Source organism: Lynx rufus, unplaced genomic scaffold (genome assembly GCF_022079265.1).
Source record: "Lynx rufus isolate CCGP_SWC_20201006 ecotype Redwood Valley unplaced genomic scaffold, mLynRuf1.p SCAF_17, whole genome shotgun sequence".
Lineage (NCBI taxonomy): Eukaryota > Metazoa > Chordata > Mammalia > Carnivora > Felidae > Lynx > Lynx rufus.
Window position 1 is genome coordinate 43,861,369 of NW_025814831.1, and position 25,277 is coordinate 43,886,645.

Below are 25,277 nucleotides of genomic sequence, written 5' to 3' on the forward strand. Positions count from 1 at the left end.
TCCCAAATATGAAGAATATAATTATTCCCACAATAACTCAAACACAATGCTCACATTCATATTGATGTACTTCATTTCCAAATTATCATAAGCTATCACGTAGACTTGGCCAAAGACAAGGTTGAAATCAATTTACATTTACCTAGTTAATACTTGGTGGACTTAACAAATTTTATTTGCATTCACAATAAAATCAAGTATAATGCTAGCTGACTGTGCAGTCACTGTTTACAACCACAGTTGGAGGGAGGGAGGTAGCAAAGTTTAAAGGCAGCAGGTTTAGCCCCCTTAAAACAATCAATAGCTGTGTGCAACCATGGGAAATCTGTCCCTAAAGATGGTAGTGATCAATCCCCTACATGTTAGGCCATTGAATCCTGAGTAGTTCACATACATACACAAAATTTAGTGATTATATCTTAGATCAGCTTTAAAAACGTTCATGCAATTGTGGATTTTAATGCAGCACAGTTCCTTAAAATTGTCATTACGTCCTTAATGGAACTAATGCATTCCTAAACATATATTTTCACAAATTATTTCTACTGGCTTTAACTAAAAAACTGAAGATATTTTCATCTGGAAAATATCTAAATCCCAGGAAATAAAACTTAAGAATCCCTGTTTAAGGTACAAATTTTTTTTTTCAGTTCGTGCAACCTGCTGGCTTTTTAAAGAGTGTTTCTTTGGCATGAAAGGAAAACACAGGAGACATACAAATCTTTGTTAGGCTGTAAATTAACAAATCAGGGTACATGCTTCCTGAACACAGATCTCACTAAGTAAGAATGTTTACTAAAAAAAAAACAAAACAAAAACAAAAATTCTCAATGGGACCAGAAAAGGCTATAAAACGTTTTTTAAAGAAATTTCAAATCGATTCACTGTGTAACAAATCCAGTAACAAATGTCTTTATACAATTTCTTTAAAAGCCAGGTCCTTCTCCTAGCATATGGCAAATTCTTTTATTTACAAAAGCGCATATACAGAATCTCAGGAAATTGAGGTATTAGAAAATTGAGATATATTTATACAGCAGAGGTAGTAACGAAAATCCATAACTAAAAATGAGCTTATCTCTTGGCATTATAAAAACCTTACATTATAACCCCTACATTGTTTACATTTTCTTAAGTAGTAGAAGATAGATTTTGGCACTTTGGTGGTCTTTGTTATCCCTAGGTCTTTTAATTTGACGATCAAACACTGATTGCTCACAAACATATGCTTTGAGCTCTTTCTCCAGCAGTGTTGACAAGCTGTACCAAGCCCAGCACTCCCTTTGGCCAGGTGTTTTCCACCCCCACTCCTGCCCTTTTGATGAATTAAATGAACTAGATGACCAACTACAATCAAGGGTAACACACAACGTGGCCAGAGAACACAGCAAAATTAATCTTGTTCTCTCAGAACCAAAAAACACTTGCCTTTCCATCAGCATGAATGATCTTCCAGAATTAAAATTTAACTATAAATATGATATACTTTCGTATTCGTTTGACTACTGGTAAAATGAGAAATGCCCAACCTCATTTAGGGATGAAATGACCTCAAATTCATATAAACTGAGAAATTATTAGGCTTAACTATGTAAAATATCTTAACACTGAAAAGACAGGACAGTCTCATCAAAAGCTCATTTTTGGCACTTGAATCTGTGCATCTCTGCAACCCAGAAGACTTCCAAATAAAAACTGAGAGGGCTCTCAGAAGGGCTACATCACAACGGGGGCAGGGAGAGAGGTGGTGTCAAATACTGTATTGATGCAATAGACAGTCAATAGAAACAGTGCAGCTATACTCTTGCTTAGAGATCACTTTTAATCATGACCCTTCCATTTCATAGTTCAATAAATTACTAGCCTTAAAAATTCTACTGAAAAAATGCTTTCCTTAGTTACTCCCACTTAAATATTACCTAAAGCTATGCTGTCCAATAGCCACTAACCGCATGTGACTTTAAATTTCAATTAATTAAAATCAAAAATTCACTTCTTCAATCATAGTTGCTTCTCTTCAAGGGCTCACTAGCTACATGTGACTAGTGGCTACTAGAGAGCCACTAGTCTTTGTGGCTGGAGAGCACAAAGAACATTTTTATTATTGTAAAAAGTGCTATTGGATAGCACTGATCTGAAGAAAGTGCAGTGTGCTATATGCTCATGAGATTTTTCACTCTTTTTGAAAGCTGTTTAAAAGTATCACCATATCTCTGGGCTACAGATGAATAGTGATCTCTGCTCATAGCTGTCACAGGACGGTGTCAACTTTCCGACCATCACTCAATTTATGAGGTACTCAGGAGTTTCATGTAAGTAAGACTCAAGTAAAACATGAACTCAAGATATTTTCGCTATCTGACTATAAAAGAACAAAGTGAAGATTGCATGGATGATGAAAGTAATTCAGCACTCGTATTTAAAACAGATCTCTTTCTTCTACTAATATCCATAAATCTTCAAATATAAAAGCATGCGTAACTACCATTTAAAGCTTCTCATGAGAATGGGGCAAATAGCCCAGATATTGCTCTATTTTACTTTGGTGTTTTAGCAAGGGGGCGGGGGGGTGGGGGGGGGACATTACTTAAGTACAAACAACAACAACAACAAAATAGTAAATTAAAATAAAAACAGTCTTAGGAATTGCTACCAAACAAGGACAAAAAACCAAGTTTCGGTTTTAGGCATGCAAAAATGCTCTCATTTGTATTGATATCTGATATCTGAGTGGACTAACTTTGAATACTTTTAGGAAAATCAAGTTCATGTTATTTTCAAATTTACTTTGTCAGAACACAAAGTAGATAATAATTATATATCACTTCTTCCAAATAATTCTTGGATGGGAGGCACGAAGTGGGGAGCTGAATAGATTGCTTGGTTTTTTTTTTTTTCTTAGTAGGTAAAAGCAGAACAACTCAATCATAAAATGCACACAGCTGTATCTAAAAGAAAAATGCAAACACAACTTAACCAACTTTATTTGACTGCATCTTATTTAGACAGCTTGCACATTTCAAATCCCATTAAATCTCTCTCTCCAAAAGGATATGGGACAATAGAAGAAAATTATGCAGCAATATCCAGTCATCAAACAGCAGTCCAATATTTTGAAATACACGTGATATTTTATAGATACTCAACTCATATCTGACGTCAATATAATTTATGGTTATGTTTTTACAAACCTGAAAGCCCTGTAACATTATAGCACTCATTTTAGTGATGTCATGGTGCACTGAAAAGTAACTCTGATGCACTACCAATTTGCTTTTATCTATGCTCCTGGAAAGTGATGAACTTCATGATTTTTAGACACCATAATAAATATACACATCCAGTCTTATACATGTCAGCCAATACCATAACACAGGGCAAGGTAAAGTTAAAACATGTGACAAACAAACTCCTTTACACAGATTTGTCAAGCAAGTAGGGAGGGCAATTTACTCAGTAAGTAGGGAGGGTAAAAAACCAATTTTTTAATTTTACTTTTTTAATTTTGTTGGCTTCAACTTCAAAAACTACTGTCTGGTTTCTGATCTGTGGACTCCCCTAGAGTAGTTTCATCCTAATGTAAGGGAAATTACAATCAGTCCACACATCAATGGTAGCATACCCGTTAGCTTCTTCAATACTAACATATATAGCTTCATGGTAGCATGTATAAAATGTTCAGCAGTACGAACTGCCAAACCAGTGTCAGTGGATAGTACAGTCAGTCTTTAAGAGGCAGCACCCCGTTAAAAGAAAGTTGCACCAATCTTGCTCAGTTTTAGCCAAGTGAACTCACGCTATCAATTTTAAATGAGATTGTTTTAAGATTATATAAGAAAGATGAAAGCCCAATATCAAAAAGTAAATGAATGTTTGATGCTGCTTCAACTGGAATGGAGACTTAGTTTTGATGCTGGGTTATCATGCTAGACATTAAAATTTTAGTCTACTTAAGTAAACAATTTTTGTATACCCAATTAAAGACATAAGGTAGACATTTCTGTTCAACATACACCAGGCTGAACAATACGGCAACCATCTGACTTTTTAGCCACATGGTTAAGGTCACGTTTACAAACACCCAGTCAGTTCAGCGAAACCTGGTCAATTCTGGGAGAAAAGGTCAGTAGAGATGGTTTCATTGACAGCTCGCCAAAACATAATGGCTGAAATGAAAATCTAGCATGTATCTATCTACTTTAGAACCGTCCCCATTAGGGAGTCAAGCAAATGTATGTTCATCAACAATCATTACTAATGAATCAGCAAGTCAAATATAAAGTGGTGAGATAAAATTTGATAACTCTTTTAGTTCAGTTCCCTCCATATCAAAAATAACAGAAGCATCACTATGATTGGCATTCCTCTAAATGCTAGAGCCCAAATGACATTTGATCAAAGACATACTCAAAACAGTCAGCTGGAAAGCTGAGTATTGAGTGATCGTTATATTTTAACGCAATCAGTACTCTACCCATTAAACTTTCAAGAGCAATATAAAATGAAAGAAAAAGTTGACTTTAAAAATGAGGAACTATAAATGATCCCACCAGCAGGAAGATTTTATTTTCACCAAATCTGTGTATCTTTATTTTTAAAATACTTGTTACCATGTTCACTTTCAAGACACTGCACTGAGCAAGGAGCAGCTTTCCTTTAAAAAAAAAAAAAAAAAAGGCAACAAACTTTCCTGAAAGGGGGCTTTTACCAACTGTTAATGGAGGTAGGGTTTTTAAAAATACAGTAATTATAGCCATAAAATAAAATTCAAACCAAATCCTAGAACAGAAGTAAAGCATATCCAAATTAAAGAAAAAACAACATAGTTCCTACAAAACATTTTTCACAGAGAATCAATCTTTTTTTTTTTTTTTTTTTATGGGTCCCTAGGTTTTCCAGTTAAATTATCCATCACAGGTTTCCTGACTCAGTTGAAAGCAATTAACTTATAAATTTGTTACACTGCACAGATTGACCAAAATACAATGTAACTGAACATGGTGATAACTATTAAGAAAACCCATAAAACTCACTCCAAAAAAATATTCCAATTTTCCCTTTTGTTTTTCTGGAAACTAAGCAAAGCTTCCCCAAGAATTTGCTTAAATAAGTGAAAAGAAAATAAAATCAGTTTAAAATGGATACAATGAACCTTCAAATTTATTTCCAAGGCCAAGAACCAAAAGTGAAACAATTTAAGAAATGGAAGCAATGTGAATCCAAATCAAGTGGGAAAAAGTTCCAGCTACTTTGTAAAAGCTGTTCTTCACAGCTTAGCAATAATTTTGATTAAATAAAATCATACCGATTTACATTAATTTTCTATTCTTTTCCAAAAATTCCCTCACTCTCAAAAAAAAAAAAAAAAAGTGCATCCAAAACCCAGCAATTCCCGGCTCCATCAACTTTTCTCATCCCTTTTGAGTCATTTCTCAAAGATTTTCCAAGTAGATTCAACTTCTTACTGTAAGGAAAGAAGGGACTTTACAGTAAACCACTCTGTCACTCACCTGGAAAAAAGTATCCAAATTATAAAAATCTGAAATAATTTATTATCAAATTTAGAATTTAAATAAAAACAAAAGTTTGCTTGCAAAGGCCTGAAAGAAAAGGAAAAGAGAGCATGCATTCAAAAACTAGAGATGAAGACAAATATACTTATCTACACAGGCACTGGCAGACGCAATTTAATTGTTATCTTTACTCATTGTAAGACACACCCAACCCTACATAACATTTTTTTTCATTCACTAATCACTGAGGTACCAATATCCAAGAATGGAAAATTTAATATTGAAAAAATAAAACCTAAAATTGAAGCTTTTCCCCCACCCCCTTCAGAAAACTATGGCAGGTTTCATGTGAAATGTTAGTATACTTAGAGATTTTTACAATCTACATTGGCTTTTTTAGGAACAAAAATCATGTTCCACTTACTGGTTCTGTGACAAAATGATCACTGTGTAAATAACATTGTCAGCAGACTTTGCAAATGAACAAACAAATCTTGGCTATCAACTGGCACATCTTGCTGGTACCAAAAGAACTCTTTAAGTTTAAAACAATCTCTTTTAATTCAGAACAAATGCGCCATGCCAAAGTGCAACAAATATTGTGCGACACTCAATGAGACACTGACAGGTAAGAGCTGCATGGAAATTACTAAATCCACCTGCAAAGCAATTCTGTACAAATTGCATTGCATGCAAAGGTCGATTCTGTGTGGTTGGAAAGTTGTTCCTTGGTATCAGTTTCTCAACGCAGCCACAATTTAAGTCGCAGTGCATCAACTCCATTTAAATAGTATCTGAACAGCCTCTTATCTCGAACAAAACCAAGATTTTCATAAAGTTTCAAAGCAGACTTATTCGTTATTTCTGTTTCCAAAACAACCTTCAAAAAAAATATGAGAAAACTAAGTTATAATTTTATATATTTGAAATTAGCTTATAATTTCTTAAGTTGACAAATCACAAAGTAAACATCAAATACTTAAGAAAAACATTCCATATCGGTTTTAAGATTGATGGTGAAAACAATAAATGTTAATGATGTAAAGAAAGAACCCAGAAAATGGTCATCGTAATAGTAATTTTCTCTTGGGGCAAGAGGAGGTAGGAATGCGGACATTTTCTGTTCTATTGATTTTTGTGATGTTTGGAATTTTTAGCAATGAGAATATACATTTTATACTAAAACAAAGATGAATTATTTCCCCGTGGAGAAAAGTAGTGTGACAAAAAGATGAAGAAAAGAAAAAAAATCAACAATACAAACTTTAAGAAAATACAATTTGACCTCCAACTCCTAACTCCTATATTTTCATTAATTTGTCGTCATTTATCCTGGCAACAACTACCCTATTTGTCTAGAATCTAGACCAGAATCTGCAAATTACGGCCCTGGAGTCAAATGTGTCTATTGCTTGTTTCTGTCAGTAAAGCTTTATTGGAACACAACCATGGCCATTTGTTTCCATGATGTCCATGACTCCTTTTTCAATACAAGGCAGAGTTGAACAGTTGCAACAGAGATCTATAGTCTGCAAAGTCTAAAATATTTACCCATTAGGCTCTTTGCAGAGAAAGTTTGCCAATCCTAGACCAAAGATACCCAAACATTAGTTAACTGGATTGCAGACACCCTCCTCTGGAGTTTCTGAGTAGATTTGGGGTGGGGCCCAAGAATTTATATTTAAAAAAAATCGCCAATTGATGCTGATGATGCTAGTTGGAAAACAACAGTCTGAAACCATGGACTATACATTAGGGACATCAACACTGAACAGAAGAACACATAAAATATTAACTTCTGAGTTGTTTTTAGTATTACTGAACAATGGCCCTGACAATGAAGAACTGACACTTTTTGAACATTGTGTGATTTTCTTTTATTATTATTATTTCTACCTTCCTCTACCCAACCATCCTCTATCCCATCCTCCTACCTTTTATATACACAGCTCTATTTGCCTTTCTATTGATTCTCAACCTACCTCATTGAGAATTGTCAACAAAGTGAGCCACAGTTACTGTTGGGATGTCATAACCCTCAGGTGTTTGAAATGAGACAAAAGGGCAAAGTATAATTAAACAAGGGTCCAAGTGAAGCCTATGAGTCACTTTCTATCTCAAGCTACCAAAACATTTGACAAATATTCAAGTAGATGTAAATAATAGAGAAGAAAATGTACTTCATCATATCCAAAACTGAACTCAACTCCTCCTCAATTCCACGTGTCAGTAACAATGCCTCAAACCTGAAAACCTAGGAGTCACTATTGAGCTTCTTTCCTCTCTACCCACCCCCCCCATATACATCCAACCACTATTTCTCTTCTCTCTTAAATCTCTCAAATAACCTCTTTTCCTTCTATCCCTACTCATACCACTGTAGTCCAAGCTGGCATCAACTTTCACTGTAATTACAAGATACTCCTAACTCAAAAAGTCTCCCATTTTCTTTAAGTAGAATGATGTTCTTGTTAACCTCTGTTTAGAACCACTTACTGACTCCCTTTTGTCCTCAAGATAAAGTTCACAAATTATAGATAATCTAGGGGCACCTGGATAGCTCAGTCAGTTAAGCATCCGACTCTTGATTTCAGCTCAAGTCATTATCTCATGGTTTGTTAGACAGAGCCCCGCATCAGGCTCCACATTGACAGCCATGATCAGGCATGTCAGTCACTGACAGTCATGATCATGTGAAATTGTGATTTCACAATTCATGAGACTGAACCCACATCAGGCTCTGTGCTGAGCCTGCTTGGGATTCTTTCTCTCCCCCCGTCTCTTTGCCCCTCCCACACTCTTTCTCTCTTTCAAAATAAATAAACTTAAAAAAAAGTTTAGAAAATAAATAAAGATAATCTAAACAAACTTAAAAGGCCCTCAAATTACGGCATCTACCTACCTCACCAACTTTGCTTTAGGTCTACCCCCTGGTTCTCCATGATCAACACTAAACTTTCAGTTTCTGGAACCCACCTTGATCTTTCCCACCTTAGATCTTTCACATAAATTGTTTTCTGTCTGGAAGGATGCTCTTCCTGTCCTCTTTGCTTTTGGCCTTAGCTTGTTACTTCCAGACTGGATGGATTATCCCTTTCTTTTTATACTACCCCGCTGACTTCATTCAACATTTGATGACCATGTCATCTCTCCTAGCTGATGAGCCCAACAAGGGCAGGATCATGTATACCTCCTTCACAGCCATTTCCTGTATACCTAACACTGCCTGACAAATAGAAGGCTCTCAGATATGTTAATTATATGCATCCTTAGCACCTTTCATTATGTTACACACATTACTTAAATATTAAACAAAAGTATTATTAAATTTTTAAATGACCAAAGGGCTTAAAGAGAAAGCATCATCTTAAAGCAATTGAGCAAATCACATGCTAAATCTTAAATTTTAAAAGATCTAAAAACAGGTAATTAATAATTCAGGATAAAGAGAAAATGTTCCTAGGAAGGAACATTTGTCTTATTTCTTTTTAAGTTTATTCTGAAAGAGAGACAGACAGACAGACAGTTCTGTGCACTGTCAGCACAGAACCCAATGCAGGGTTGATCTCACAAATTTTGAGATCATGACCTAAGCCAAAATCAAGAGTCAGACGCTTAGCTGACTGAGCCACCTAAGCACCCCCCTAGGAAGAACATTTAAAGAAATGTTGTACAGCAAACAAGCTCGTTTAAGATAAGAATAAAAGTCAACAATTTTTCTCTACTCTTAAAAATATGGAAATTTATTTTTTAGTAATGTATACCATCTTCCAGTCTGGGACAGTCCAGTCTGATCAATACAGGTTTTCAATTTTGAACAAATCTCTTGGGTAACTCCTAGAACTCTGTTTTAGGCCACCACCTAATTACAGCTAAAATGTTACATCAAAACAATATGTGAAGCAATAAAAGTACAACTCAAAACTTGGAACTTGATTTCACAGAAAAAGGAGTGACAGGTTTGTTTGTTTTTTTTTAAGCTAGTATTTACTGATGGCTTACTAAATGCTATGTAAAGCATTTATATGCATTGTCATTTTATATCCATTTGTGATGTTATTTTCATAAATATCCTATGAAATAGATATGATTTTTCTCCAGTTAACAAATGAATGAAACTCAAGGCCACCAGTAGTGCAAAAACAGACCAGACTCCATATCTGAACTAGACCTTATAATATCCACTCTTCTGTGCCTCCCCCTGATTCTTTCCCCAGAGTAAACCAAAGCGGCAATGGGAGATCTAACCTACTTATGACACAATGAAGGGGACCTAAGTCCATGTTCATTAGTATTTGGCAACTGAAAATATTAAGACACATCTGAGGCTAATTATGGCTACATAAATACACACTTGAGGTGTGGTAAAGAGTTGAATTCGCCTTTGTTGGCATCCTAGCAGATGAGTGAAATACAGCCCAATTACACAGACATGGAATTATACAAAGGGCTGACCTTATTTAAAACCAAAGGATAGTCTCGGTACACTCACATTCTGTCAATAAAGAGATCATCTGACAAAATAGGAAATGTCAGAAAAAAGTAACTTTTTAATACTTAATCACTTAAATTCTCTTAAATTAAAAGAGAATCTGGGTTTACAATGAAAACTCAGTATGAAACTATTCGTTTAGTCCACATCATGGGAGTATTACATAGGAAGCCAAAGGATAATGAGGTTATTTTGGTCCCAAAGAAACTTGGCAAAGTTGAATTCTACTTAACAGAAAAAAAAGATTACAGTGAAGTTCCACGGATTCTCTTAGCAACAAACCACTGTCAGGACAAGCCAAACTATTACAGTTTAGAAAGCCTTTTTTAATATTTTAGGCTGGAACTGCTGGAGGGAGGGCAAGCTGTTCACTGTTAGAACCTAAACACTAGCTTATCATCTGGCACTTCATAGACCTTATACTGACACTGCTGAATAAACTTTATTGTTCTTCATAACATTCCTTTAAGATCAGAATTACTACCACATTGCATACACAAAGAGAAAGACTATAAAAAGTTAAATGACTTGCCTACAATCACACAACTACTAAGTGACAGAAGATGAATCTAGAACCCAGGATTCTCATACCCAGTTCTTTAATTTTCTTTAATTAGGACAGACTACTCGATCAAAAAATCCTTATAGTTTAAATAACTCCGTTTTACTCTGTTCTTTACCTAGCAGCCTCTGTTTGATAGCCAAATAGGTTTCCAGCGAAACTAAAAATGTTCAACATATAATTGTTAAACATAGAAAGCTTAAAAGTCACCTTCGTACATTATCAAAAAATAATAAAAATACCTGATATGTATTTGTACATAACTAAATACCATATGTATTTTGTTACTATGTAACAGATTTATTACTGGTTATGCTAAATTAGACCACTGTTGGTAGGAATGTAAATTGGTACAGCCATCATGGAACAGTACGGAGGTTCCTCAAAAAATTAAAAACAGAACTACTATGTGATCCAGCAATCCCACTTCTGGGTATATATCCAAAGGAATCAAAATCAGGACCTCAAATAGGTACTTAGTATCAAATAGATACTCCCATGTTTATCACAGCATTATCACAACAGCCAAAATACGGAAATAACCTATATGTCCAATGTCTGTCAACAAATGAATGGATAAAGAAAAGGAGCATATACAAACAATGGAATATTTTTCAGCCTTAAAGAAATCCTACCATTGTGGCAACATGGATGAACCTGGAGGACATAATGCTAAGTGAAACATATCACACATAGACAAATACTGCATGATATCACTTATATGTAGAAACTAAAATAAACTCATAAAAGCAGAAAGTAGAATGGTGGATCCCAGAGGAAATGGGAAGATGCTGGTCAACTAAAAATAGAGCACATAGAGCACATTTAAACTCAATTAAGAAATGTGGTGTATTCTCATCATATAGGAGTTAATTCTGAGTATTGACATCACAGCAATCATACTTTAAATCTAAAAAAAATTTCTGAAATTTAAATTCCCAGAGATGAAGACTTCAAAAGGACATCTATAGATTAAAGGTAAAGCACTGTTCATCATGCTGACCAATCACCCCATTCTAATTTATTTCAGGAAAAAAGCACACAAAAGTAAACAGCCACTGTGTGGGTTATTTTAGATATACGAATCCTACTTTAAAAATAACATTCTAGGGGTGCCTGAGCGGCTCAGTCGGTTAAGCATCTGTCTGACTGATTTCAGCTCAGGCCACGATCTCAGTCGTGAGAAGGAACCCCACATTGAGGTCTATACTGGATGTGGAGCCTGCTTAGGACTCTCTCTCCCCCTATCCTTCTGTCTCTCCATGCGTGCATGCAAGTGCTCTCTAAATAAATAAATAAATAAATAAATAAATAAATAAATAAAGACATCCTAGAAAACTCATTCATGCTATTTGTGTGTATTTTTCTTACTATTTCCCCTAATGTAATACACAAAGCCAAGATGCTTGTCCTAGTAGCCACCAGTATGGCAGCAACAGCATGTGTGGGTGTAACCAAATTCAAGCCAGATCAGTAATATGGGTAATGCATTCTCATTCATGAAGCAACAAATCCCCTTGTTTCTTTTTTTAATGCTATAATTTTTTAGACAGCTCCAAATATACAGAAAATGAAAAACATCTTTTAGTTATGCTGTTTTAACATGTCTAATTCTGACATAAAAAGTTAGGAAAGTCATAGTAAGGCAAAATGAAAACATCTATTAGATCAGGAGAGTCTTTCATTATTATTTGAACAAAAACATGATCTACATTTCAACTCTGTGATTACTAATTTTGGTTTAATATGCTGTGAAATTATTTTAAAAATGACAAGAGCAACCAAGAGCAATATAAACTCAGCTCAAGGTCACAAATTCTACAAATAGAAGAGAAAGTAAAAATTGACTGGATGTGCATGGTAAGGCTTCACAGAGATTTCCAAATGTCACTTTCTCTACAGGTGCATAGATTTAAACATTTCTATCTTTATAAGAATAAAAAAAAAAAAACAGTACAACCTAAGTAGTAGAAAATGTAATTTAAATCCCTTTTCAAATGTATTTCTGATAATTTGTCAAAACTCCTTAACACTTTTAAAGAAAGGAAGGTTGGCCTAACTTAATAAAAGTAAAATTACATGTTGGTTATTTCAAAATTGGTCACTGCATCCTTAGAGAATTAAAATTTCAGTTTTCCTCAGAACAATGAATTATATATGACTATTTTTATGTGCAATTTTTTTTTTTACCAAAAGGTATTTTAACTGATTAATAATGCTGTAGATACTTTTTTTTTTAATTTTTAATGTTTATTTATTTTTGAGAGAGAGAGAGACAGAGTGTGAGTGGGCAAGGGGCAGAGAAAGAGGGAGACACAGAATCCGAAGCAGGCTCGAGCCCCTGAGCTGTCAGCACAGAGCCCAATGTGGGGCTTGAACTCATGAACTGTGAGATCATGACCTGAGCCGAAGCCAAACACCAAACCGACTGAGACACCCAGGCACCCCTCCCTGTAGATACTTCAAAAAATTTTACTATGTACAAAAATAAGATAACTGCTCTTCCCAGAAAGCTTATAGAAAGCTCAAAGAGAAAGACAAGTTAACAATTATGCAAGTCGAAATTCACAAGTACATTAAAAAAAAAAGGAGGTACAGATAAGATGCTGGTGGCACAGAACTAATTGGTCAACCATCATACTCTATCGCAAATGCCACACTAAGTACTAAGAATACAGCAGTAAACAAGAAAAGGCATCTCTGCTCTCCACAGTGGCTAAGGCAGACTCTGAACAAGTAAATTTCAGTGAAGTATATTTTACAAAAAGAAACGTTAAGAAAACCACAGAAACTACACAATTGATTCTGTCCAGAAGGATTAAGGAAAACTTTAAAAAATTGTTATTGTATTGGGTCTTAAAGACTGAGAACTAGTTTAACAAGTAGGAGGGCCAAAAAGCTACTAGGCCTAGCAAACACATCAGTGAGAAAGTAGTTACAATGGATTGGAGGGGGAAGAAACCAAACCAAAGGGGATGAAATGGTAGTAAAAGGAAGTGGAACCAACAAACACAAATTATCAAGAATTAGAAGAGAGAGGGGGATAGAATTGTTGCTTATATAGTTTAAAACTCAATGAAAGGGAGAGTGAAAGCCTTATAAGGAGTAAACAAAATTCTAACTCTGCATAGAGCAAATCCTTTATCTGAACAATATGGGACACACTAAATTTTGTTTAAAACATGGAAGAGTTAAAAACAAAACAAAACAAAAAACATGGAAGAGTTCTTTAATTCAAAGGCAGAGTAATTCAAACTGCAAAAACGTTAAGTTCATTGAACTATCTCCGTTTCAGATTAATATTAAGTAAAACTCATTGCTTCAAAAGAAAATTCAGAACAAGATCTTTAGGTCCACAATGAAAAGAGTATTTCTACCATAAAACGTATCACTAATTTAGGACCTAACTTTGAGACTAAAACAATATAATCCAAATCTCCGTATCATTCCCCAGAACTTTCAAAGAAAAACCAATACCATTTAAACATTTGCTCAGTTAAGGTAAGGCACACACCCTGTCTCGCAGGTAGTGACTAGGATAACTCACAAAACGCATAGCTATAAGGAACATAATACTCCTTGTTCATAACATCCCTGCTCACTGGAAACCACTCTATTCAGGAGCAGTAGAGGATCAAAACATGGTCTTATCAACCCAAAGATTTTTCCAAATTCTTCAGCAACTTTTATGAAGCTTGACTTCTCTTCCTGATGAGCTACACCAGTGTGACTATGGTCCAAACAGATCAACATATGCAGTCCAATCCTCCTCTGCAAATTTTAGTTACATTAAAATGGTCACGGTCACTGGATCTTTTACTTCTTGATATTAATAGCTGTGAATTATATGAGATCCTCCACTGTATGTGAATTATCTTATTTGAAATAACACTGAATGCCCTGATATCTCAGGATGACTTCCTCCGTGCTACCCAATGTATCTGTAGGCCTACTCATACAACCATTATTTAGTGTGGCCTGTCGGAATACAAACTAATGTGAACAAGGAGCATGAGAATAGTCTAGGGTAAATCTCTGTATTCTGACATGGAAACACGTTCACAAGATACTGTTAAATGAAAAAGTAATTATTGCAGAATAATAATTATGGTTTAGTTTGTATAAAGAAAAACTATTACACAGCTAAGATGTGTACTTAGAATGTGAGGATACATATTTAAAGATTAACAGTAGCTATAAGTGGAAAGAAGAACAAAGCATTGAAGAGTGTGAGGACAGTGAAAGAAGGGACTTTGCACCCCCAAATATACACATACATATAATGGTTAATGAGTGTGTATAAATTTTGTACAGAAAAAAACCCACCTTAAAAAATTACCAAAACAAGTTACAAACTTTTGGGGAAAAATTACCTAATTTCAAGTATTTTGAGAACTCTCTAAGGCATATTTGCCCTCTAATAACAAAGCCAACTGTCCCTTGTAACGTTCATAAAGTTACTAGCATCATACAACTTTGTTCCTTCATAGTCACCATTGCTATATCAAAAACATCTACACTTCTCTAGTTTATACTTATTCTCTTCCACCTGAAACAGTAAATTGTAACATTCCCAACCATCACCATTAGTTATGGAGCACTCACCATGTATATGGCACAGTGCTGTAGGATACCAAAAAATTTATACCTATGGTTAGGCTGTACAAACAAGCTAAACAGAAGAGATGCTCTTAGGTTGAAACATAGACAGGTCTAATTTTAAAAGTGGTTGTCTTTTTTTCTCCTTAGCCTTATCATTAGCTAATGCTGATTTTTTTTTTTTCAAACATGAAATGTCTTTCATATGAACTGACAGTTGGCCCATAGATTAAACAAAAAAAAAAGTTATTTAGAGAGAAACTAAGGCCGATATGTAAGGAAATTACAGTAAGATATGTAATAAGAGCCACCTTAAATGACTTAACTGATAACAAATCCTCTGAATACCAATTCCTCTGAATACCAATTATTTACTGAAAATGTCTAAGATTTCACCTTTATGTTTTGACAAAGAACAAATTTTAGCTCCCATTATCATCTTAGAATTTGTTCTAGGTCAAAACTCAAGTGCTTTTCACCACAAGCTACAATGTTATAGTAATAGTTTGCAATGAAATCTGCAATACAATTTATTGTGGGATATTTATTTAAAAACCAAACTGATAAAATACAGACTAGGAAAAAAGGTTTTAAACATTTAGAAAGACTTACCTCATCACAGTCTCCTTCAACCATGGCATATATAGCTTTCTTAACCAAGTTAGTACCTAGAATATAGATCTGAGTATTAATGAAGGAAAATTTAGTTTCTTAAGGATACCTAAATTATCGTATTTATAAGCACAGAAATATCAAATGCTGGGTTCTACCTTGAACGCAGACAACAGACTATCTTAAGTGAGAAAAAATTCAGATTTAAACTGAGAGCCCAACAAACCTACACATAGTAATATAAGTTCCCTCTTAAAAGACATAGCTCCTTAGGCATCTCTTTTTCTCAGGTGTAATTATTTGCTCCAAGCAGGAGTTTGTGCTCTTCTGTTTGAAAGTAAGAGAAAAGGGAAAAAAGAAAAAGGCAAGATATGGCACGGCCAGAACAGCCCAGGAAATCCTTGAACTAGCCAGAAGCTACAAGACCCTTGGGCCAATCTTGCCAAAGATCACACCAGAAACTGCTGTGGCCCAGAGTGGACCCAAGACACTGGGTTGGTTCCTACAAACCTTCCAGTGAGTCCGGGCATTCCCAAATGATGCCAGTGGTATCTCTGTAAATGTCTAGCTAAATGTATCCTGGTTTAGGGTCAGATACACGTGGTACATTAAAGGGAAAAAACTGACAAATCTGATTCTAAGAAAACCAAATTGTTAGGAAATCTCTTCATTTTCAAACCATGTACATGAACAAGAACACATTACATGGGCCAAACAAAATGTCTGAAGGTCAGGATGCAATCCTCAAGCCACCAGTTTCTGCCCTCTGAACTAGACAGATAATTGCCTATCATTTGCCATGAGCTCTTACCAGCTCTTTTCAATGCATCAATATAACAGGTCCAATTCATTAAAAACCCTAGCAGTAAACTCTAACACTATAAAAAATAAGTTGGTTAAAACTAATGTAGTAAGTCAGCATACTCACAATGATTTCTCATGACCTCTCAGACTGTATGAAACTCTTAAATTGGACAATAATACTCGTATTTGAAACAACAACAACAAACTACAAGTGACAAACTGCTAGTAATTAAATACCGGAATAGGCATCAATTCTTCTTTCACAAATACTTACTTAGCTTCACTAGATCCCAGGATTTGACATGCTCTGACAAGTGCTCAATCCCCCATCCTGAACAAAGAGCCAGTAGGTCCTAGACACTAGGACAGTAGTTCTTAACCAGGCTTATATCACAGTCAGCTGGGGACACTTCAGTCCTACTTCTAACAGGACACACAACATTCTCAGGAAGAGAGACCGAAACATTTGTTTTTAAACCACCCACATGATTCTAATGACCATTATAAATCATAAGTATAAGATTGACTGAAAATGCCAGGAAAAGTAGACCCAAGAAAGAGATGAATTTGGGAATAGTAGGAAACAATTCTCCTGGTCCTCCCTGAATTGCTAATATAATGTTTGAGGACTAGAACTAAATAATGGTAACAATTTCTCCTTAATTTTGCCTTGAGCTCCACTTAACCCAAGTATAGACAGCTCCTAGAGGGCTGTGATCAAGTGCCCCAAAATGCTATTAAGAGCTGCAGTACGTAGTACAATGCAAAGCATTTTGAATGTGATCAAAAAAATGTTTGGGGGGCGCCTGGGTGGCGCAGTTGGTTAAGCGTCCGACTTCAGCCAGGTCACGATCTCGCGGTCTGTGAGTTCGAGCCCCGCGTCCGGCTCTGGGCTGATGGCTCGGAGCCTGGAGCCTGTTTCCGATTCTGTGTCTCCCTCTCTCTCTGCCCCTCCCCCATTCATGCTCTGTCTCTCTCTGTCCCAAAAATAAATTAAAAATGTTGAAAAAAAAATTAAAAAAAAAAAAAAAATGTTTGGAAGTAAAAACTGATTCACTTGTTACTTATTAGAAAGATAATTTCTCAAACAAAACACTAATAAAGAAAACAATTCATTTTAGGAACATTTTGAAAATATTTTGAAATAAAAATAACCTTAATTTTCTCCCCTTAGCTTCTTTCTCATTTCTATACATTTACATTTAAGTCTTTTGCTTCAAAAAACAAATATGAAAATAACTTATGCATTCTTTTAGTGACATAATATTTTCCTTACCAATGCCATTTCTCCTGTACTTGGAATCCACGGCTAACATGGCTATATAACCTCTGCGGAACATCTTTTTGTGCATATCCAACTTGCAAACGATGGCACCTACACACTCCTCCCCTACCATGGCCTTAAAAATAAACAAACAGTTATGAAGAATACATTGCCATCAGGTACCGCACAATTACCCAGGGAAACAGCAACCAACCACTGGTCAGCATTTTTGAGGAAAGAAGAGAGAAGAATTCTAGTAACAGAGCAATCACAGAAGTTTCAGAAATCTAAATCCCAGAACTCCTTCAGAAGTTCCAGTTTTAAAATCTTTCAACACTGTTTAGGGCATAAATGTCTTATGCTCATTATCAAAGCCTGGGGGGAAAAAGCAAGATTTCCACAAAGTTAATACTCAAGTACTTTATAAGAAGTGCTTATAATTATTTGCAATAAAGACCTACATATTTAAGATTTGGGGAGAAATATGTGAAAGTAATTTTTTTAAGAAAATGTCTCTTCAAAAGAAAGAAAGAAAATGTCTCTTCATTAGGGTATAAAATACTGTGAAACTTATCAAAGTACTATAAATTTAAATGTAATTCTAACAAAGTTTTAGTGAAAGACAGAACACCTAATATTTATACTACCTCACAGTAGAGTTCGATTTTGAGCAGGAATAAAACAAAAACAAAGACAAAAAAATGCAAACGACTTTCACAAAAAAGATGGTTATTAGGGTATTCGTTGGATCCTCCCCAAGGGTTTTTGTTAGTGAAGGACTACAAAGACTAGATATTCAATGGTCTAGTCACTCCCGACAATGTCATTATCACAAAGCTCAAAGAATATCTAGCACTTAAAACCAGAGCTTCATATTAAAGTGAAAGCTTTAATTTTACAGAGCTACTTTAATAAAAATTTATGTCTTCCCAGCGTATTAAAGGTTAAATGCTGAATAAATGCTAATAATCCCCCATTTTTATTAAGATTTCCAGTGTTACCACTGAAAATAAGTTTTTCAAAAGTTCTGTCACTGATGAAAAGTTCTAGTAATACTGTATTCTGGTAAATATCAATAGGGCAATAGCTTTAATTGTTTAATAATGTGGCAGCTAGTTAGAAATATTTGTTTGCTCTAAAGAGCACTCATTTAAAAAATATGAAAACTTCAAATTATCTCTTAATAAAACAAAATTTCCAGAAGAAACTATTTCAACAGCAAAAACCAGGAATTGGTTTAAAAAATTAAAAAGCCCAGTTTACACTTAATTTTAACTTAATTTTGATGTGACATTTAATTCATCATTCTGTAAAATGATTAAAAAGACTTTTTTAAACTGTGAGAAAAATCTTTTAGATAATTCCAATCCATTTCACACAAACCTGAACTAGGTCAGAAAAATCCTTTTGAAAGGATATTAAATTGAATAATCCACTTAATTCATTTCTGTTTTATCACACAATCCAAAACTATCTTGGACAATAAACCTCTAAAACTGTTATTTCCATTTTCATTCACAATAAATCAATCTGGTTCTGTAAAAGCTGTTTTCAAAACTAAAATTTCTGGGGCACCTCAGTGGCTTAGTCAGTAAAGCATCTGACTCTTGATTTTGGCTCACGTCATGTTCTCGCAGTTTGTGAGTTTGAGCCCAGCGTCGGGCTCTGCACTGAGAGTGCAGAGCCTGCTTGGGATTCTCTCTGTCTCTCTGTCTCTCTCTCTCTCTCTGGCCCTACCCAGCTCTCACTCACACTCTACTCTCTCTCAAAATAAAAAAAAAATTAAAAAAATAAAAAAACAACTTAAAATTTCTTTATGAAATAATAGCTGAAATACACACAAAAGTGGCCTGGTTGAACAACTCTGACAGCATTTTCTGATTTGAAAATAACTCATCTCAAATATATGTGGTTGTGTATATATGTATGTACATACATGTTAGGCCCAAAAGTACATTTAAAAACTTTTTTAAGTAGGCTTCACGCACAGCATGGAGCCCAACGTGGGGCCCAAACTCACGACCCTGAGATCAAGAGTAGGACATTTAAATGACAGAGCCATACCCAGGCACCCCACATTAAAAAACTTTGTGACCTAAGGTTGTAAATTAGGGAAAACAGAAATCTATATAAATCTATGATATAAAACTGTAGGACAGCTACATTTCACAATTAATAAACCATCCCAAAGAAGAAAGAATCAAAACCACTAGACACAATACATTTGGACAATACTTCCAAATTGGATAGGAATTTCAAACAAATCTTCTTTTGACCAAGGTAGTAAAGGGCGAACAAAGTGTTTTATCAGTTCATGCTTGGACTAGATTGACTCTTCCTAATTAAGAATATGTAGGAGCAAAAATCAAGTGGTACTCATCGTTAAAAAATAAAAGCCCAATGTGGCACCTGGGTGGCTCAGTCAGTTAAGCGTCCAACTTCCACTCAGGTCATGATCTCATGGCTCGTGGGTTCGGGCCCCATGTCAGGCTCTGTGCTGACAGCTCAGAGTCTGGAGCATGCTTCAGATTCTCTGTCTTCCTCTCTCTCTGCCCTTCCCCCATTCATGCTCTGTCTCTCAAAAACAAGTAAAAAATGTTAAAAAAAATTTTTTTTAAATTACAAAAAAATAAAAGCCCAATATATAATGTACTCTAATAAGATATTCGTAGAGAGGAAGGCCTACCCTGCTATTTTTTCCTGAGAAATTGCTGATGAATATGTAAGAATTACTAAACTGCTTATCAATTTTTCCAAATAAAAGCTTCTCCACATATATTTGGAAGTCATACCATTAAATGTGTTCCTTTTTCAAGGATGGGAACTGAAAAAATCTTGGCAAGATTAAGACTTAACTCTACAAGGCCAATTGCTTGTCAATCTACAAAACTTGAAAACTACAAGTTGTATGAAATAGAAATTCCCAAATTCCAGAATGCTATACATAGGAAAACAGAGGAAGCCAGAAAGTTAAATTTAGAATAAACAGAAATACTATAGTACATCACTGGTAATAAGTTTAAGAAGTTCAAAAAGGCACTAAAAGATAAAAATACCATGAACTCAAAAATGGCAAAGATAAATTAGTTAAGAACAGAAAAATTGACAGGGTCTCCCATTTGTATAGTACTCTACTATCACATCTGTTACAATTATTAGAAGAGCCATAAGAAACTGTCATTTTTGTTAGTCAGGTTTGGTCAAGTGCTGGCAATTTTCTACGGAAGGTTCAACCTCATACATTCCATTTGATCCATTACAGGTTATATATAGAAACCAAAAACATTTTGGAGGTTTTTAATCTCTTGAGATTATTGATGTTTGCCAGGACAATATAACTTGGGGACACAATGATCTTCCCTGAAGATCAAGGGTATGTCATTTTTCAGATTCTTACTTATTTCCATAATGAGAGGTCAGGTAAAGTTCTAACTTTACCTCTCTGCCACTAAATATCTGAAGCTTTTTTTTTTTTAAGATTTTATTTTTAAGTAATCCCTATATCCAACTTGAGGCTCAAACTCACTACCCTGAGGTCAACAGCAGCATGCTATGGGGCACCTGGGTGGCTTAGTTGGTTAAGCATTCGACTCTTGATCTCAGCTCAGGTCTTGATCCAATGGATTGTAAATTAGAGCCCCATATCAGGCTCTGTGTTGACAGCATGGAGCCTGCTTGGGATTCTCTGTCTCCTCTCTGCCCCTCCCTGCTGGCTCGCTCGCACTCTCTCTCTCTCCCTCAAAAATTAACATTAAAAAACAAAAAAAGAGTCGGATGCTCCATGGACTGAGCCAGCCAGGCACCCCTAAATATCTGAAGATTTAAACATTTTTAAGTCACTCAGGTCCTTAATTTTTTTCATTAAAAAAAAAAATGAAGTTGAGCTAGATTATATTTAAGACCCGTTAGAGTTCTAAAATGATATGATTTAAAATAAACATACACACTTATATTTATTTTAAATTGTTCTTAGAGGAAATTCAAATTTTTTAAATGCCAACATAAAGGCCCCAATTCTAAGTGGCCTCGATTAACTATTGTTTTCTGTTCCATATCTTCAGATACATACTTGCACTAATAAATCTTAGATGTCAACCACTTGTACATATCTCAATTTCCAGATATTCAGAATTTAATATTAAACAAACTATTAAGAACTAAAGTACAAATTAGCTGGCGAACTGGAAGGAGTCTACGTAAAATCAAATCTAAAGTTTAATATTAGGTTTATCAGAGTCGAAAATGGAAGACAAGTTGAGAGAGGTCCAGGTAATATCAGAACCCAAAGCTGACTAAATATTATATATATAACTATTTTCTGTAATTAATAGAAATACATATTTCAATTTAAGGTTTGACTCAGTCATATACTTTTGTGGATAAATTTACAATTAAATCAATCTACAATTTTTAGCAATTACAGTGGCATTTAATGACACATATATAGTGCTATAAAATCATCCCCATATGCACTGACATAGGCATGTCTTAGAACTTCTATGTTGATACAATGGTTAGAATCCTGTAAGAGCAGTTTTGTAGAATATAAGATAGTTCCTACAGTTTAAACAAATATACTAAATTGAAGTTTAGCAAAGTGAACATAGAAAACAGCAGAACTACCATTATCTACAATTCTGAGGTTATATTTTTAGATTACCACCAACATACAGAATCAGAATCAGAAAGATGGATTTCTAAAGAACTGTCAAAACATCTTGGGGGGATGTGCAACGAAGTGCTAAGTGCAATTACGTCAATGCTAAAACATAAATAGTAGTAGCTTTTCCCTTTACATAGCAAAAAATATTTCTTAAAAGCATGTTGCCTTTCTTTGGTGAAATTCAAGAAATAAAATGCTTGTGAGGACACGATACAAAACATACCTCCAGTTAATATTTAAGTGAAAGGTTTCAGAATAAAATTGGTCAATATTTTTGGGAAGAAAACTATTGGTACTGCCAGTACTACATAAATTAAAAAAAAAAAAAACCAAGAAAACTATTTAGTTTGTTTCATAGCCAAATCTTTTTCACTTACATGGAAATCAAAAAATTCTGTCAACTGTGCTTTACACAGCCTGTGTCACTATTAATATGTACGATGTACGTATATGGATGATCAGTTTCTTAAAGGAAAAAATGAGATTAGTAACAGTTTCACACTTAAGTTTCCTACATTCCACAAAACGGTATTTTGTTCGAGCTTCAGGGTCTTTCAGCCACCAGAAGTGTTAGTAGTGCCTTCTACAATCTAGCACCAGAAAGCAGGCTGGCTACAACTGCTAATTGTCCTGAATTGTCCTGTCGAAGTAAAAGGAAACAATCTCCATAATTACGGAAAACGCTTGTAAGATTTAATTCCCCAATGTGGCCACAGCAAGTTTACTGACAATCATGTTCACCAAAACATGTTTATGCATACACTCTTCCCTGATTACGGCTGTAATTGAGAGATTAATAAAGCCTGTATCCGAACAGAACCATGTTCAAATTAAATGATTGCAAAGTGCTTTGAGGATGAGGGAGGGTAATTAAAGACGGTTAAACATGATTATAAGCTAATATAAACAGAATCGAAGACCCCCAACATGCATCATACAGGCTTGTTGCATTTACATAAGTACCAAGTTAAGCCAGATCAAGAAGTCTTACCTTCAAAACAGTTTCATTAAAAAACTAGGAGTGTGGACACGCACTTTACATCATGTAACGTACTATGAAACGCAGAGGTATACATCCACTGCCACTCTCAGCCCTCACACTCCCTGCCCTGCACGGCCTGGATCTCTCTGCTGCGTTCACCCTCTTTGCATTCCATCCACTTACCAAGAAGCACAGCTGTGGCCAGTTGTGGATAAAATATCTATAGGTATAAATGGAGTAGGGTTCAGACAGATCTTTGGTGATCAGTCTCATGATATCGGGCATTTGTAGCTCGGATTCATATCGGACATAACGTATCGTCCGATCCTCCCCAGGCTCAACCTCCCGGCCTGAGGGGCTTCTTAAACTGCAGCCGGCGGTCAGGGATGAAGACAGCAGCCGCACCTGCTCATCTTCCTCCTCCTCCTGCTCCGTGCCCTCCGCCAGTCCATTGCGGGCCGCCGCAGGATCGCTCGCCGCCACTGCCTCCGCCGGGCTGGGGAGCGCAGTTCTTCCATTATTGGGGAGGCAGTGAGGGGGGCTCTCGCCCGAGTGTACCCCAGCTCCTTTTGTTGCAGTCGCTCTGGGCCCCCCGTCGGGGGTGGCTGTGGTCGCGGCCGCCTCGGCCGCGCTCAAAACCTTGCTCTTGAGAGAGGCGGCCGCCCGGAGGTGCCGCAGTTCGGGGCTGATCAATCCGTTGAGCTGCTGCTGCTCCTGCGGCGGCTGAGGGCAGCGGAGGCACGGATGCCCCTTGGCTGCCGCCGTCGCCTCGCCGCCCGCCGGGCTCCTGCCGCCGCCGCCGCCTTCGTGCTCCTCGTCGTCCTCCTCGTCCTCGCTGCAGCAGGCGAGGGCGGCCCCCGCCGGGAAGGGACAGCGGGGCTCGGCCGCCGCCGAGGCCGGAGGTGCTGGTGGTGGGAGGAGGCTGCTAGGCCCAGGCGGTACCTCCGCCATCCTAGAGGCGACACAGACCGAGAGGGGAGGCCATGAGACCCCGCGGACGAGCGCGGAGCAGAGAGGGCGTCGGGCGGGGGGGGGGAGGGGGGGCGGCGAAGGTGGAGGGGGGAAACAAAGGCAGAAACCGTCCCTCACGGAGCAGCCCCCCCAATTCCGCGCCCCCCCCGCTCTTCAGCGCCGCCCAGCTGTTCAGCCGGCCACCGTCCCCGTCCGCCCGCACCCATCCGCTGGCCCTGTCACCCCCGGCCCCTCCCTGTCCCCTCCGCGAGGCTCACCCCGCACAGGTCCCCGCCGCCACTGCCGCCACTCCTCTTCCTCCTCAGCCGCCGCCGCCGCCGCCTCCTCCGCCGCCGCGGCCGCCTCCACCGCCGCCAAGGTTCACACTCAGCCGCCGTCGCCGTAAAGCGCCTCGGCTGTTACCCCGGGTAAAGTTTCCTAGGCCTGGCTTTACGACACTTCCCTGCCTGCCGGCTGCCGGGGCCAAGGGAAAGGGGCGTGGAGGGAGGTGACCTGTGGAGGGGCGGGGACGAAGGTGTCTCCTGTGGGCTCTGGGGGAGGCTGCGTGCTAATGGGTGGGGCTGTGGGGCGGGGAAGTCGCTGAGGGCTTTGGAGTCTCCCGCGCCTAGTCCACTGTCCTCGGCGTTGGGACTCCTCAGCCCGCGGAGCTTGCGACGCAGGACCGGGGAGAGATAGGCTGGACGGGCGCTCCCTCTCCCAACCCCGTCGCCCCCACGGAGCTGTCGCGAAGCCCGCCCGCTTGTGTCTTGTTGACCACGCCACTCTCCTAAAAATGCTCTTCCTCAGCTGTGCTACCTTTGCCCTGACCCGAGGA

At 37.1% G+C, this 25,277-nt stretch overlaps 1 protein-coding gene across 1 annotated transcript; it reads right to left on the minus strand.

Moving 5' to 3' along the window:
* On the minus strand, positions 1–24,781 carry NAA30 (N-alpha-acetyltransferase 30, NatC catalytic subunit). Its single transcript, XM_047079586.1, has 5 exons — positions 24,721–24,781; positions 23,675–24,443; positions 17,859–17,982; positions 15,779–15,834; positions 1–6,393 (listed from the first exon to the last, which is right to left on the minus strand). The coding sequence occupies exons 2-5, from the start codon at positions 24,440–24,442 to the stop codon at positions 6,256–6,258; spliced, it is 1,086 nt and encodes a 361-aa protein (XP_046935542.1). The 5' UTR covers position 24,443; positions 24,721–24,781; the 3' UTR covers positions 1–6,255.
* Between the last annotated feature and the right edge of the window lie 496 nt (positions 24,782–25,277).